This window comes from Triticum urartu, chromosome 1A (assembly GCF_056163025.1).
Source record: "Triticum urartu cultivar PI428250 chromosome 1A, HENAU_Tu73, whole genome shotgun sequence".
NCBI lineage: Eukaryota > Viridiplantae > Streptophyta > Magnoliopsida > Poales > Poaceae > Triticum > Triticum urartu.
In genome coordinates, this window is record NC_141873.1 from 463,439,514 (window position 1) to 463,455,495 (window position 15,982).

Consider the following 15,982-nt stretch of genomic DNA (forward strand, 5'->3'; position numbering starts at 1 on the left):
AGAGCATAAGTATTCTACGGTGGGTGAACAAATTAATGTTGAGCAATTGACAGAATTGAGCATAGTTATGAGAATATCTAGGTATGATCATGTATATAGGCATCACGTCTGAGACAAGTAGACCGACTCCTGCCTCCATCTACTACTATTACTCCACTCATCGACCGCTATCCAGCATGCATCTAGAGTATTAAGTTAAAAACAAAGTAACGCCTTAAGCAAGATGACATGATGTAGAGGGATAGACTCATGCAATATGAAGAAAACCTCATCTTGTTATCCTCGATGGCAACAATACAATACGTGCCTTGCTGCCCCTACTGTCACTGGGAAAGGACACCGCAAGATTGAACCCAAAGCTAAGCACTTCTCCCATTGCAAGAAAGATCAATCTAGTAGGCCAAACCAAACTGATAATTCAAAGAGACTTGCAAAGATAACCAATCATACATAAAAGAATTCAGAGAAGATTCAAATATTATTCATAGATAGACTTGATCATAAACCCACAATTCATCGGTCTCAACAGACACACGCAAAAAGAAGATTACATCGAATAGTTATCCACAAGAGAGGGGGAGAACATTGTATTGAGATCCAAAAAGAGAGAAGAAGCCATCTAGCTACTAACTATGGACCTGTAGGTCTGAGATAAACTACTCACACTTCGTCGGAGGGCTATGGTGTTGATGTAGAAGCCCTCCGTGATCGATGCCCCCTCCGGCGGAGCCCCGAAACAGGCCCCAAGATGGGATCTCGTGGATACAGAAAGTTACGACGGTGGAATTAGGGTTTTGGCTTCGTATCTGATCGTTTGGGGGTACGTAGATATATATAGGAGGAAGGAGTACGTCGGTGGAGCAACAGGGGGCCCACGAGGGTGGAGGGCGCGCCTGGGGGGGTAGGCGCGCCCTCCTACCTCGTGGCCTCCTCTTTTCTTTCTTGACGTAGGGTCCAAGTCTCCCGGGTCTTGTTCGTTGAGAAAATCACGTTCCCGAAGGTTTCATTCCGTTTGGACTCCGTTTGATATTCCTTTTCTTCGAAACCCTAAAACAGGCAAAAAACAACAATTCTGGGCTGGGCCTCCGGTTAATAGGTTAGTCCCAAAAATAATATAAAAGTGAATAATAAAGCCCAATAATGTCCAAAACAGTAGATAATATAGCATGGAGCAATCAAAAATTATAGATACGTTGGAGACGTATCAGAGGCCGGATCCATCTAACCCAGCTTCTAGGAACAACCACCGGGCGGGTCATCTCCTTTGGTTTGCAATCTGCCAGTTCTCTGAGATATTTGGTGACAAACATGTGTGTGGCCATTGGACTCTGGAATATATTTTCATGGAGTGCTTGCCGTCGCGCAAACCAGATAGCCCGTAGTGTGACCAAAACTTGAGTGAATACCTCAGCTGGGAGAGCCTCACTCAAAGTGAAAATGCACCTCTTGGCATCCGGTTCCGTTGTCTCTTCCTAGACTTGGAACGTCTCCATAGGTTGAAGCGCCCAAACGGACCTGGCAGCATTGCAGTGGAGCAGTGAGTGCTGCCATGAATCAGCGGCTCCGCAGATACCACAAGTGTCCACCGTTGACATATTCCACTGGTGGAGGAGATCGGCTGTAGGGATGGACTGTTGTGCTAGTCGCCATAGGAAGATTTTAACCTTCGAAGGGACAACAATCTTCCAAAGCTTTGTCCATAGTTTCTGTTCTGCTTCCGAGTTGGAAGTATCTGCTCTTCCTTCCAACCATGCTTCCCGGCTATGTTTCGTCGTGACCAACATTCTGTATGCCGAGTGAACCGAGAAAATCCCGTTTGTCTCGTGTGTCCATGACCAAAAGTCCTCTATATGCCTGGTGCACAAAGGTATGGAGAGGATGGCCGCAGCATCAACTGGTAAGAACACCTCCTGGATAGTAGTCCGATCCCAGCTAGCATCCGGTAAGATCAACTCCCCTACAAGATGTGGAGGGTTTGGGATTCTTCTTGTGATCGGGCGCATGTTGTGAGGCCGAGGGAGCCAGTTGTGTTGCCAAATTTGTGTCGTTTGGCCATCACCAATGCGATGAACCAGGCCCTGTGTCATAGTGTCGCGCCCTTCGAGGATAGCTCGCCACACCTGCGAGGGTGCCGATCCAAGTTCAGCATGCAAAAAGTCACTCGAAGGGAAGTATTTGGCTCGCAGGATCCGTGCACTGAGCGACGTAGAGTCTGTCAAAATTCCCCATGCTTGCCGAGCAAGTAAGGCTAGGTTGAAGAGCTCAATATCGCGAAACCCTAGTCTTCCACAAGCCTTGGGTCTGGTCATGGTGCTCCAAGACACCCAGCTTGGGTTTCTTTTTCCTTCCTTACTCCCCCACCAAAACTTGCGAATCAACGAGTTTAGGTGCTCACAAAGGCCACGAGGAAGCTTGAAACAAGACATGGAGAACACTAGTACTGCTTGTGCAACCGATTTTATAAGTATTTCCTTCCCTCCGACAGACAATATTTTCTCCATCCACCCCTTGATTTTATTCATCACACGGTCTTTGAGGAACTTGAAGGCGCCATTCTTACTGTTACCTACATCAGAGGGCAAACCCAGGTACCGCTCCGATAAGGATTCGTTAGTGATGTTCAAGGCACCCTTCACCTCCTGCTTCAAATTGTTAGGACACCCTTTGCTAAAAAATACTAAGGATTTAGACAAATTCACACGTTGCCCTGATGCCATGCAGTAGCGATCAAGCAAGGATGACAACTCATTTGCTCCATCAACATTGGCCTTAACAAACAGCAGGCTATTATCGGCAAAAAGCAAGTGGCTTACCGGCGGGGCCGTTGGAGCTACTTGTATTCCTCTGAGGTGCGATGATTCATTTGTAATTTTTAAGAGGCACGAAAGGCCCTCCGCTGCTATCAAGAACAAATATGGAGAAATGGGGTCCCCCTGACGGATCCCTCTTGAAGGCATGAATTCCTCAAGCTTTGTACCATTAAAAAGGACAGAAAACTTTACCGAGCTCACCATTCTCATGACCAAAGCTACCCACGTTGGTGCAAACCCCAGCTTGAGCATTATAGCTTCCAAATATTCCCACTCAACTCTGTCATATGCTTTCATCATGTCAAGCTTGACTGCGCAGAATCTGTTCCTTTGAGCCTTGTTTCTCTTCATGAAGTGCAAGCATTCATAAGCAGTAATAATATTAACTGTTATCAGCCTTCTCGGCACAAAAACTGACTGCTCCTCGGATATGATTTCTGGCAGTATAACTTTGAGTCTGTTGGACAGAACCTTGGAAGCAACCTTGTACAGCACATTACAGAGGCTAATTGGCCTGAATTGAGTAAGCTGGGTTGGATCCTTTACCTTGGGTATTAAGACAAGTATGGTTTAATCACCTCCGGGCTTTCCTCACCCCGTAATATGCGCAGCACCACATCCGTCACTTCGGTCCCACACAGAGCCCAGTGCCTTTGGAAAAAGTGTGTCGGGTATCCATCAGGGCCTGGAGCTTTAGTGGGGTACATTTGGAATAATGTGGTTTTCACCTCCTCGGCCGTGTACGGTGCTAGCAGACCCTCATTCATATCTGGAGTCACCTTGGACGGGACAGACTAAAGTACTTCTTCAACCCCAGATGTGCCTTCCGCCGTAAACAGACTCTTATAAAAAGAGTTTGTCAGGCCCGCCATCTCAGAGAGATCATGCATTGTTGATCCATCTCCCCTCGTCAGCATTTTGATTTGGTTCTTTCGGCGTCTCATACTTGCTCTGCGCTAGAAGTACTTGGTGTTTTTGTCCCCGTCCTTGAGCCAGTCGACTCTCGATCTCTGTCGGTGTAAAATTTCCTCCATGTGATACAACTCCACAAGCTTATCAGAAATTTTGACCTCTGCATGTGAAGGCGCCACTCCCTGGGGGTCATTCTGCAAATTTCCCAGGTCTCTTCGCAGCTTTTTGATTTCTTTAGTGACTTGACCGATCGTCGCCCCGCTCCACTGTGTCAAGGAGACCGACAGGTTCTGCAGCTTCTTATTTAAATCAGCGACCGTGCCAGCACCCGGCTCTCCTGTCCACAAATGATCAAGAGCCTCCTTGTACTCTGCATGCTTTTCCCAATACAACTCATATCTGAATATTTTCTTGTTGTTTTGCATGGTGGTCCGGGGCTCCAGCTGCAACCTGATCGACGCGTGATCCGATGTTGCTGCTGTCTCGTGGAAGAGCGTTGCATGGGGGAATAGTGCACTCCAGTCATTATTGGCCACAGCGCGATCGAGGCGAACCCGGCAGTAGGCCCCTCCTGACGTTTTCTTTTCAAAAGTCCAAGGTCTCCCCTGGTAACCCAGATCCTCAAGCGCACACACATCCAGCGCATCTATGAACCCGACCATCTGAGCTTGCCTTCTTTGTCCCGGTCCAACATGCTCATGTGCATATAACACTTCGTTAAAATCACCCAGACACAACCAAGGTAAGGAGCCAAGGATTTTAGAGTATCCCAGGTTTTGTATCTTTCTCCCACTTGAGCTTCGCCATACACACACGTGAGACGCCAATCTGGGCTATTAAGTGAACTAACAGTGGCATCGATGTGGTACTCTGAATAACCTGAAACATTTATTTTTATTGCATCATTCCAAAACAAACCAAGGCCACCACTACGGCCCGAGCTACCAACAGCATAAGAATGAGTGAACAATAATGTATCAGAAAGGTTCTCGACCCGTGCTTTAGAAATTTGAGTCTCCACTATGCATAGCACGGCTGGGGCAAATTGCTTCATTACGTCATGAAGCTCTCGAACTGTCGCGGCTTTGCCCACACCGCGACAGTTCCAGCATAAGATATTCATTGTGCCCAGCGATCCTCCTCGCGGGAGGTCGCCGATCTTGCATCGTTGGGTTTGTCGAGTGCTCCACCTTTCTTCATGGCAACTTTGTCAGAGTTCGTGCGATGTCTCTTCGGGTCTTGCTTTGGCGGAGGGCTTGCAGACACAGCCGAAGACGGAAGAGGAGGGGGGTCCTGCGAGGACTGCAACTGAACTGGCCTAGCATCGCCTTGGGGATCATCTGGAAGTCGTTTGCGATTGCCATCCGCTTCCTACAAAATCCAATCACGATCGTTCATGTCATCCGACTCTTGTGCCTTGTTGTTTTCCCTCTCACCGTGACCAGAGCGGCCTCCACGTCGTCCTCCACGACGGCCCCTTCCACGGCCCCCTCCTGGGCCAGTCCCGACATTCGTGCTCCAGGACGCCCTAAGGTCCTTGAAGTACAGAGCGGAAGGAGGACGGATGCCATCGCCATGCTCTTTGTACACATGCCCTAGGTGCCCGCAGACCGCGCACCAGTCGGGGAGGCGTTCGTATCTCACGCGGTATATCTGCCTTTTCCCGTCTCGGATCATGGACACATCATTTTTTAGGGGCTTGTGTACATTGATCTTTACCCACACACGGTAGAAGTTGCCAGCAAAATCTTGCGTGATTGGCTCCGAGAACAAGACTTCCCCAACCCTTGCTGCAAGTGGATTAACAAGATGTGCATACAGGTCCGGGACATCATGGATCTAAATCCATATATTGATGGTGTCTAGGGCGACTTCAGTGGGTTTTGTGATTCCATCATATGGCTCGATCACCACCGCATTACCTCTGAAATTCCACGGGCCATCCTGCATCACGCGTTCCCAGTCACCTAAACAGAAAAATTGCATAGTATAGAGGTTGTCCTCCAAAGGGCGAAACTTCACATCATGGGCCAAGTCCCAGGCAGCACGCATGTTCTTGAAGAATCAGTATTGACTGTACGGCTTGTCGATGTGAACCCTGGCCACCGCCATCCATCTCACAGCTGCTGGTGGCGCTTGCTTTTCATCAAAGACGACATCGTCGAGGTCCTCCTCACGAAGCCCTAACTCAGCCATCATCTTCTCCACCTCCGATGCGGTGTTTGACCCAGACGCCTTATCCGCCTTGGATCTCATCCCGCAGCCAATCTTGAACCCTAGTCCGAAAAACAGATCGGACCTTGCGAACCAACCCTAACTCTCCTCTCACCCCTAGGTGTCGATCAAGGCCGGGCAGCGATACCAGATCGCCCCGTGATCAGCCCGAACCAACAACCGAGGGGGATCGGAGGAGGGAAGCAAAGATCTCGACGGCGGCGATAAAATCGCCTCCGGGAGGAAAAACCCTAGTGAGAGGGTGTTCTTGATTCATTCATGAACTCTAGTTTTGCACGTTGCTTGCTGGGCCTAGTCCTGTTTCATGATCCCACTCGAACGGGCCTCGCGACGAGCCGGAGGCCCACCCGCCTTGGCGTGGTCAGCCCGGGCGCGTCCGACATGTCGAGCTCCTCCGGCGCCATGCCGTCCGGCAGCTCCCAGTCGAACAGGCGCACCAGGTTGGCGAGCGCGAGCTCCACGGTCGCCAGCCCGAACTGCATCCCGGGGCAGATCCTCCGCCCGGCCCCGAAGGGTATGAACTCGAAGTGCCCGCCCCTGAAGTCCACCTCGCTCTCCAAGAACCTGAACACACGGAACGGCTAAGAAAATTGACACTTCTGACGGAATACAGTGCCGAGGTTGCTCACCTTTCGGGGAGGAATTCTTCGGGCGCGTGCCAGGAGCCTGGGTCGCGGTTGATGGCCCAGGCGTTGACGAACACCCGCGTGCCCTCGGCGACGTGGTAGCCCAGCACGGCGGCGTCCTGCATGCACTCGCGGGGCAGGAGCAGCGGCACCGGCGGGTGGAGGCGGAGCGTCTCCTTCACGACCGCCTTCAGGTAGGGCGCCGTGGCCGCGCCGAGCGCGTCGGCCTTGGCGATGCCGCCGGCCGATGCGGCGGCGGCGGCGCTGCGCACCTCCTGCTGTACCCTCCGCATCGCCGCGGGGTTCCTCATCAGCTCCGACATGGCCCATTCCAGCGCGATGTATGTCGTTTCCGTTCCCGCCGCGAACATGTCCTGCAGCGCGTGAGCGAAATCCATAACCACATCGTAGATGATGTGTGGCACAACCATCCTGAATGTTCCCCACCGCTGGAATATGCAGCTCAGCGGCGTGAAATGCTGCTCTGGACCGGGCTCCGGGCAGCATGTGCTCAAGAGCTCCAAATTCAAGCCAAGGCTAAGGGTGTTTGTTTCCAGAGACTTATTGGTTTAGGGACTTAAAAAGGTCTTTATAAGTTTCATCTAAACCAAACAGGAGAAACTTATAGGGACTTAAAGTGGGTATTTGGAACTTATGAAATAAGACTATTAAGGAAGGACTTATAGTTGTAATATGGTCTTTTAGTTCATGTTAAGTCCAAGGAACCAAATAGATGCGGACTTTTTAGGGACTTGAGATTTATATGTTGGGACTGAAAAAGTGTTAGGACTTATGAACCAAACATGACCTAAATAAAGGTGTCTGAGTTCAGAGTTCTGTCATAGGTTCCAGTTTACCACGGGCTGAATATTTTTCGAAGAAATTGTTAGGGTGCAGGTAACTTTGCTGTTACTGTACTAATTATCAGTTACCTAAAATTTCTTTGGCCATCAGTCAAATATATGACCCTCCATGATCCATCCGTTGCTTTAGGATTCGGCAAGACGGCAACTGTTGCACGGCCTGCACAGGCCCGTCGCATACTGTTGCACGGCGAACACCTAGCATCAATGGTGGCATCTTCTGCTGCAAGAGGCAACCGTTGCCGATGCTTGCGGGTGGAGCTGCGACGAGTCTGTCTACTCGGTCGTCATTGCTGGAGGTGACCGCAACACGATTCATGTTGCAATGAATGACCAAAAGCTCATGTCGCACAAACCAGAGGTGACCACAACATGGCCCGTGTTGTAATGAGTGACCGCAACATGGATCCAGTTGCAACAGTGACCAACAGTCCATGCTGGAGATGATCACAACATGGTCCATGTTACAATAGACGACCGTGACATGGTCCATGTTGCAATGATCCGATAGGCTATACGGAACATATCAAATGGCTGGCGAGTGACACTTAGCGTCATTCTAAATGTAAAGTGCGGAAAGAAACTTACATCTAAGTCTAAATAAGATGAGGCGAAGGCAAATTGGATGAAATTATTGATGGAGCTTGTGAAATTGATCGTGCTAGTGAAACTGTTATGGAATTCCTCCTACACTTGTGAGAGCAAGACTACCATGGGCCTCTAGAATACGTGTGAGATGATCGTCATTACTGTTTTGTATTTGTGGTGGGAAAATGGTGCGGAAGGAGAAGATTCAAGATGCTACCCAAATTTTCATGGGCGCCGCTATGCATCGGCCGGCGAATGTATTGGAAACATCCGCCGCAAAGTGCTTCGTTCGATCAGCGCCCTGACAGCCGTCGGATCTGACCATCGTGCACGCGTGACCACCTCTTACTTCCTGCAACAACCCCTCTGTTTCGGAGACAGATTCCCCTGTCTGTCATCCTAACACAGCTTTGCCCAGCGCGACGCTTCTTTGACGTTTTCCTGCAACCGGAACTGTGTTTCTGAAACAAGCGTCATGTTGCAATGTTTGACCACTCCTTCTCTAACGTCGGGCGCTCCTACGGCGTTGCAACTCAGGCTATGTTACTGAAGCAAGACCCTTGTTACAGAAAAAAAAAACCTTCATGACCGAAACATTTCTTTTCTTTCTGAAATAAAAGACATGTTGCAGAAATCTTTTGAAACAAGTCCCCAGTTGCAGAAAAAAAAACCTTCACCACTGAATCATTTTTTCTTTCTTTCCAAAACTAGTCCCGTGTTGCAGAAATCTACTGAAACAAGACCTTGCAAGAAAAAGAAAAAGACTGGGCGCGCGGGCTCCTGCAACTTTAAGTTTATCATAAGCTATGAGCTTCAGAGAAAATCACAGGGAATCCTAGGGAAACTATGAGCTTCAGAGAAAATCACAGAGAATCCTAGGGAAACAATGAGCTCCGGAAATTCAGAAATAATACAAGGATCATGCAGCTTCAAGTCACTTTGCATGACATTACCAGTGCTGAAATTATGTAAAAAAAATCCTGCAACAGATCCAAATCCTGCAACCTAACTACACCGGCGACCACTCTCCAACAAACCAGCCATCTCCCTCCTAGTCGCACCGTTCTCGTCATCTCGGTGGTATGGATCTAGCCGCCCCGGGGAGAACCGCAATGAACACCTACAGAATCACTAGAAATGCGGGGGAAAGGGAGGGGAGATCTCAAATCCATACCTGCTGGAGTCGACGTCGGCCACCGCGCTGGATAGGCCCCGTCGCCCAACGCCCTGCGCCGCTAGCCCTACCGCCCTCCCAAATCCAGAAGCGTCGCCCTCCCAGTCGATGGAGCTGTTAGTTGCAAGAATGCTGGTTCTGGAACAAGGGTTCTGTTTCATAAAAACCGACGCGCATGACGCGGAAGCAGGGACGCTCTCGTCCAGCCGATCAACAGATGATCCAACGGACAGGGAAACGGCGGACGCGGCGCGCGTGATCGGTCGGGTGAATGTAAGCTTTTCCCAATTTTCATGGGGATTCTTGCTCTCACGGCTAATTATGTTTTTGCTTCCTCTCCAAATGCTTGCATTGGGGGCTAGCGGGTGGATTCGCACACCTTTGGGTTTTATGATGCTTAATTAATGTTGATGCATCTTTTGATCAGGACTTGCGTAAGTCTACCACTGGGGCTGTCTTCAGGGATGAAAAAGAAAATTTCATTGCACACGGAAACTAGAGAGTTTTTTTTTTTTTGAGGGAAGGAAACTAGAGAGTATATTGGTGTGCGGATGTTCTGATCTTTGGCGCTCAGATTCGCAATGTCCCTTGCGCAAAGTATGAGGTGCAGTCGACTCTGATAAGAACAACTTACCGCCAATAGCGACTTGATGATGTCCCTGCTCAGCTCGAACCCGTCCTGCCCGTGCCCGTGCCCGTCCTCCCGCAGTGCCAGCAGCACGTCCACGAAGTCCTCCTCCTCCTCCATGCCGGCACCGCTCCTCGCCCCCTCGTGTTCAACGACCACCTTTTCCAGCAGCTCGTCCCACCGCCTGAAGTTCCTCCACGCCCTCGCGCCGCCGCCGGACAGCAGCGCGTCCGCCCACGCCAGCGCCGGGAAGTAGTCGCCGACGCAGAACCCGCCCAGCAGCGACGTGTTCTCCTCGATCAGCTCCCTGAACAGCTCGCTCCTCCCTCCTCCTCCCTCCTCCTCTCTCGACAGCCTAGCCCCTGAGACCACCCGGCAGATCACGTCGTTCGCGAACCGGTACAGCGCCCCGCTCACGTCGACCACGGCGGCGGCGGAAGAAGAAGAAGAAGCGGCGCGGTCGGCGACGGCCTGGACGAGGGCGGCCACCTCCCGCTCTCGCATGGCGCTGTGGCGGCGCGACCGGGCGGCGCTGAGGACGTGCTCGGAGCAGAGCCGGCGGACGTGGCGCCAGTGCTCGCCGTGGGGCGCGAAGACGAGGTCCCGGAAGCCGTAGGTGAGGATCTCGGCGGTGCGGAAGTAGGGGCGCGTGGCGAAGGCGTGGTCGTGCGCCCGCATGAGCTCGGCGGCCGCGGTCGGGGAGGAGGCGACCAGCGCGGGGACCTGGCCAAGGCGGAGCCGCAGGAGGTCGGGCGCGCCGTGGGCGGCGGCGAGCGCGCGCAGGGCGCGGTGTGGGAGCGCGCCCACCTGGTGCAGGTTGCCGATGACGGGCAGGCCGCAAGGAGCCGGAGGGAGGCGCCGCGCATCGGCCCCGCCGTCCTTCTTCCCGAGGCAGAGGAGGCCGGCGAGGAGGAAGGGGAGGAGCAGGAGCAGCGCGGCGAGCTCCATGGATGGTGTTTGACCCTTTCGACGAGCTCTGGAAGCTGACTGTTAATGGCGGTGGCGGTGACGGGCCGGCGGCAGTCAACGTCGCCTTCGCTTGCTCCTAGTCCTAGGTTTGCAGTGACCTTGGATTGGAATCCCATTTGTATATGCGTCTTCTTTTGGAGCTCTGGCACAGAGGATAGACAATGGAGTATGGACATTGTCGCCATTCGGAGGTCACTGAGAGTGGACTGGCATCTACTGCTTTGTAATGGATTACAAAATGTGCCAGATTAATCGATTGTTTAACGTCAAGGTGCGTCATCTGATGATGATAGGCCGACTAGGTTGACGAGAACGAAAAGAAAAGCCGCCGGTAGGTCAAGTTCTGAGCATGTGCTCATGAGAAGTCCTTTGGAATTATTGTGGGTTACGTCAAGATCTAGCAATCCCATTTGGATCTGCAATGATGCAGCTGCATGGTTCTAGTTATATGTGCTCCCTCAGTCCCGAAATACTTGTTGGAGAAATGGATGTATCTAGATGAATTTTAGTTCTAGATACATCCATTTTATCTATTTCTACGTCAAATAATTCCAGATGAATTTTAGTTCGAGATACATTCATTTTATCCATTTCTGCGACAAGTAATTCCGGACGGAGGGAGTATTTTGCTCTTCCATTTAGTCATGTTTCTGAACGAACTACTGTATGTGAAAGAATACAGCAGTTCCAGAGAACGACCTCTGTGGCTCACTGCTTTATGTTCAAAAAAAGGAAAGAAGGAAAATGTATGTTCAAAACTTGGGTCCTTGGCCATTCTAATTATCTTGCCCAGAGACGTATATATAGTATTAACCGATGTAAGCCCCAAACTTCTTCTGTACCAAAGTCTCAACAATTACAAGGGGCGCCCAGCCGTTTTACCTTCCCAGTCCTACAGTCAAAACCTAAGGAATTCTATCCGACGAAAGAATGGAGATTCTTCCCTTCCCTTCCCAGGTATAAAGCATCGAGGCACCATGACTTGACCAATGTTGCCTTCAAGCGTCTCATGGGGCTTGAACCCAGCTGCAACCATCACCAGGTCATGATGTCGAGCGGAACGATTCTGCGCCCCTCGATGATGACCTGAGCGGAATGCCATCGGCGGCAGACCTGAGAGGAATTCCTTCGGCGCCCCGGGGTGACCTGAGAGGAATCCCATCAGCAGCAGACCTGAGAGGAATTCCTTCAGATTCATACGCATCCTCGTCCGCGTGTTTCGGAATTCGGATAGGTAAATTCTGTTGGAGACCTGTCATGCCAACAAGGGATAATGAGAAATTACACATAGGTGTCATTTCAAGTGAAAGAAGAGGATGCTTAAAAAGGTCAGAAAGGGAGGAAATGTAGTCATACCATCCACCATGTCTTTTGTCTTGTGAAGCAGAAACGTCCCAGAAAGGATAGTAACAAAACCACACATTTCCGTGACAATTTGAGTCGGATTTTGACGATCCCAGTCCTGCATGCAGTTATAGTGAAACTAATAAATGATCCCCAGCATTTTCAGTGGAATCAAATAAATGATCGACTGATGCACCACTTGACAATCAGCTTAGCGGATAGAAGATGTGAGGTGTTATTATAATTCAGAAAATCATCATCGTTTAATAGATATTTCTAAATCATGTTGTCAGACATTCATACTTTATCCTATTTTGTCCTGTTGACATAACCACCTCATCCTCACAATGAAGGCAGGATTCCATGAGCATTGCAACTATAGTCCTGGCTCTTGACAACATAAGCTTACTAATTTGAGAATTTTCAAACACAATGATAGGCCGTCTAACCCTTACTATGAGTGGATCTGGTTCAAAGCCCTTACTATAACTGAATTTGGATATCAATCAGCCAGGCAACACCACAGCTAACAGGTTTACTGTAAAACAATCAGCCAAGTAAACTTGAGTGATTGTTGTAGTGATGGCTGCAAGGTTTACTGTGACAAGGCCAAAACCTGAGTGTTCTACGAAACACAAAGATTGCAAGGTTATGGATAGAATATTTTGACACGTGGTACAAAGAATAACTCAGAATTACTTCAATGCATACTAGTGCTAGAAGCTAACTCACTAAAGTACAGATTGACATCTACTCCCTCTGTTCCTAAATATAATAAGTATGTTTTAGCATTTTTCTGATTCGCATGTATCTAGACCCATTTTAATGTGTATGTTCACCCACTACATTGAAATTATCTAAAACATTCCCAAAATAACTAAGATCCCTGGATCGATTTATTTAGTCAATATCGTTGTTTAAGACGGAGAGTAAATCAAAGCTTGCTGACAATTACATAAGTATATGGAGCTCCAAAGCATTACCTTGAACATTATTACACTAGCCAAAATGGTCAACGAAGTAAACATTGTATAATAAATGGGCGAAACAACTGCAGTATTGAATGTGTCAAGGGCCTGCAGAAGTAAACAATACCAAGCTGAACATAATGTATAACATAATACACACATATAAGATATCAAGTTATCAACATAGCAACAATGCTCTTCAGTCTATGCTACCTGTGGAAATTATTCTCTTAGAACACCCATAACTGCCAACGAACATAAACATCGATCATACCTTGTTCAGATAGTTCATCTGTGTTACTATGCATGCAACCACAACAAGTGTGAAGAACCATGTTTGTGGATAGACTAGCTGATTCATCCCTGAAAACGTCAGCTTCAAGGCTATCCCAAGAGCTTTGACACTCATGACCTGCCAAACCAAACAGAATAGACAGAAACATTAGAATCATGACGGAGTTTTTTTCTACCAACTATCTAAGGATTAAGTGAATACAAAACAAAAATTCATGAGGTGAAAAGCATACCGACAGAGACCCAAAAAGAGAACAGATACCAATATACACCATAATATGTGTCTGACCATACTGTGGGACAAAATGGAATATGAGCACGAAAGCTGCTGTGAGCACAATGGCTGCATAAAGTAGAAATCCTGCAACATAGAAGTTTAAGCCTTAGTATTGTTGATAAATAGTACTCCCTCCGATCCAAATAATGATTCACAGTACTATGCAAGCATATAGAATGCAGAATAAAACCTGGTTCGGTAGCAAGATCCCATACTTCTGCCACAGACTCAATTTCACGTTCCGCAGGGGCATGTAGCACAATTGTTGTCGAACCCACAACACAAAGAATACACCCGAGTACACCAAACATGTGCAGCTTCTCCCGCAAAATGATACGTGCAAGAACAGCACTGTAAGAGAACGTGCCAAAAGTATCAGAACTACTGAAATATAAGCAATACAAGATTTCAGTGTATCAAGTTGTAAATCATATCAAATTTAGTCCGTACCTAATAATTATGCTAAGTGCGCCAAGTGGAGTGACCAAGATAGCAGGGGCAAAAGCGTACGCAGCAAAGTTAGCGATTTCCCCAACAACCACTGGAAATTGTACATCGTTAGTACCACCACATACAGTAATGGAAGCAAAAGACTATAATGTCTCTCCACTGTTTCAAAGGAAATACCTACTTGTTATCAGTCCTATCCACCACAGTGGCTCAAGCAGGTAAGAGTAGCCACCAACACCTGTTCAAATCAACAAAGTAAGCATAGACACTGGAAAAGGTTGAAATGTAGCTGGATGACAGAAGCAACATTTTCAGCACGACATTTGCACGATACGCCACAGATGAAACAAGGAAAATTTAACCTAGGACAGGGCATATGATCATCAACATATGCTGAATTTTATCATTGTTATTTTTGAAGAGAAAAGATATACACTGAAGGTTTAAGGGATTCAAGCTAACAGAAGGGAGTCTATTGCACACATTTTCCCGTTGCTTGCAACAAATAACATGAGTGAGTGAGAATTCATCTCCCTTGTACAGTCAATGACTGTCATATTTCCGAGACACCGATGCTGAACGTGACATTAAAGGTGCAGGAGCAAGGAAGAAATGCAAGGTACATCAAGCCATCAGCCCATCACCACCGTGTCATCTGTTGTGCTAATCATTGATATTGGTGGAACAACATCAAGCAAAGCTCAGGAACCGTCTCAATCGGAGCTCAACAACCAGCCCGATCCCCAATGCGCCTACTGCCCCAAAGTCCTACCTATCCAGGGTCCAGCACAGGCCCCCACCGACAGCGAAAGCGAGATCCGAATCTCGCGCGGCTCCGCGCGGATCTAGGCTAGAGACCCGGCCGGCAGCGCGGCGAGGCGGCGGCGGCGGCACGGGGAAGGCACCGCGCTGCTCGCCAGGCAGCGTGAAAGGAGGCGGGAGCGTGCGGGGCGGAGAGAGAGGGGAGAGGGAAGAGGGGCACCTGCGCGGACGCCGGAGGCGCCGGCCTTCTTGAGGCCCTTCTTCTTGACGATGAAGCTGGCCCCGATGAAGAGGCTGGAGGAGACCGCGAGCAGCAGGCCCTTGATGTTGTCGGCCGACATCCCGGTGTAGGACACCACCCAGCTCCCCAGCCGCTCCCCGCGCATCTCGGAAACGCCGGCGACACCCTAGCCCGTCCTCCTCCTCCTCCCCCTCCTGCGGCGGCCGCGCATGCGAGATCTGGAGAGGCCGCTGCCCGGTCGGTGGGACTGGACTGGGATGGCTTGGCTTGGCTTTCCGCCGCTGTGCTGCTGCTCGGCTGCTTCTGGCCTATGTGAGCTCTACGCGGGGCGGGGGAGTGGGGAGGAGAGGGGAAGGTATCGCGCGCGGGCGGCAGAGGCCGCGGGACAAAAACCACCAAAAGACTGCGGCGACGACGTCGTCGAGAAGGAAGCGGGGGCGAGGGGGAGGGGAACGGGCGGGCGGTCAGTCAGCCAGTCCAGGAGGCGGGCGGGCGTGCGTGGCTCGTGCCGTGCGAGCGAGCTACTCGGTTTTTTGTCCGGAGCGTTGCTATACACACGATCCTTTTCAGCCGATGTTCGCACGATGTGGCAAATCCAACCATCCATGGGTATAACAAAGCAAAGCTTGCCCATCAGATTGTCCATCGTCTCAACGTCGGGCATTTAGTATCGTGCGTCCAGTAGTTCCGTTTTGTCCGCTGCGGGTGCTGCCGTGCTGTGCTGCGGTGTGGCTGGCAGCGGCCGACGGATGTGCGCCGCACGGCGTTTCTTGGGAGCCAAAACGCGACGGATTTCGCAGCTTCTGCTGCCCGGACGGACGGACGGACGGACACGCGGTCC

The 15,982-nt window shown here is 50.0% G+C and overlaps 3 protein-coding genes across 4 annotated transcripts; all 3 read right to left on the reverse strand.

Moving 5' to 3' along the window:
• Positions 1 to 707: 707 nt before the first annotated feature.
• LOC125518972 (cytochrome P450 71A1-like) lies at positions 708 to 11,414 on the reverse strand. 2 transcript variants are annotated; one of them, XM_087525558.1, is made up of 4 exons: positions 9,843 to 11,414; positions 9,209 to 9,322; positions 6,587 to 6,957; positions 708 to 6,521 (listed from the first exon to the last, which is right to left on the reverse strand). In XM_087525558.1, the coding sequence occupies exons 1-4, from the start codon at positions 10,782 to 10,784 to the stop codon at positions 6,260 to 6,262; spliced, it is 1,689 nt and encodes a 562-aa protein (XP_087381684.1). In that variant the 5' UTR covers positions 10,785 to 11,414; the 3' UTR covers positions 708 to 6,259. The 2 variants fall into 2 exon arrangements, with proteins under 2 accessions (XP_087381684.1, XP_048539824.2); XM_048683867.2 differs by lacking the exon at positions 9,209 to 9,322.
• Positions 3,767 to 4,384, reverse strand: LOC147991708 (uncharacterized). The gene has a single exon (XM_087538774.1). It carries the CDS (start codon positions 4,382 to 4,384, stop codon positions 3,767 to 3,769), a length of 618 nt encoding a protein of 205 aa, XP_087394900.1.
• A 140-nt stretch (positions 11,415 to 11,554) lies between the features above and the next one.
• Positions 11,555 to 15,613, reverse strand: LOC125518983 (putative magnesium transporter NIPA4). The gene is made up of 9 exons (XM_048683874.2): positions 15,121 to 15,613; positions 14,320 to 14,376; positions 14,139 to 14,229; positions 13,879 to 14,039; positions 13,645 to 13,772; positions 13,392 to 13,529; positions 13,133 to 13,225; positions 12,162 to 12,267; positions 11,555 to 12,057 (listed from the first exon to the last, which is right to left on the reverse strand). Exons 1-9 carry the CDS (start codon positions 15,284 to 15,286, stop codon positions 11,849 to 11,851), a joined length of 1,149 nt encoding a protein of 382 aa, XP_048539831.1. The 5' UTR covers positions 15,287 to 15,613; the 3' UTR covers positions 11,555 to 11,848.
• Between the last annotated feature and the right edge of the window lie 369 nt (positions 15,614 to 15,982).

Bases quoted from the DNA above. Each gene is read 5' to 3' on its own strand.
- LOC125518983 (XM_048683874.2), bottom strand. From the start codon at position 15,286: ATGCGCGGGGAGCGGCTGGGGAGCTGGGTGGTGTCCTACACCGGGATG. The intron at 13,530-13,644 runs GTATGCTTTTCA...TTGGTTTGGCAG, and splicing joins CTCTTTTTGGGTCTCTGTCG to GTCATGAGTGTCAAAGCTCT. The intron at 12,268-13,132 runs GTAATGCTTTGG...AACTGCATGCAG, and splicing joins CTAGTGTAATAATGTTCAAG to GACTGGGATCGTCAAAATCC.
- LOC125518972 (XM_087525558.1), bottom strand. From the start codon at position 10,784: ATGGAGCTCGCCGCGCTGCTCCTGCTCCTCCCCTTCCTCCTCGCCGGC. The intron at 9,323-9,842 runs GTAAGTTGTTCT...TGCAACTAACAG, and splicing joins TCATCAAGTCGCTATTGGCG to CTCCATCGACTGGGAGGGCG. The intron at 6,958-9,208 runs GTATGGATTTGA...CACGCGCTGCAG, and splicing joins GCCGACGTCGACTCCAGCAG to GACATGTTCGCGGCGGGAAC.
- LOC147991708 (XM_087538774.1), bottom strand. From the start codon at position 4,384: ATGGTCGGGTTCATAGATGCGCTGGATGTGTGTGCGCTTGAGGATCTG.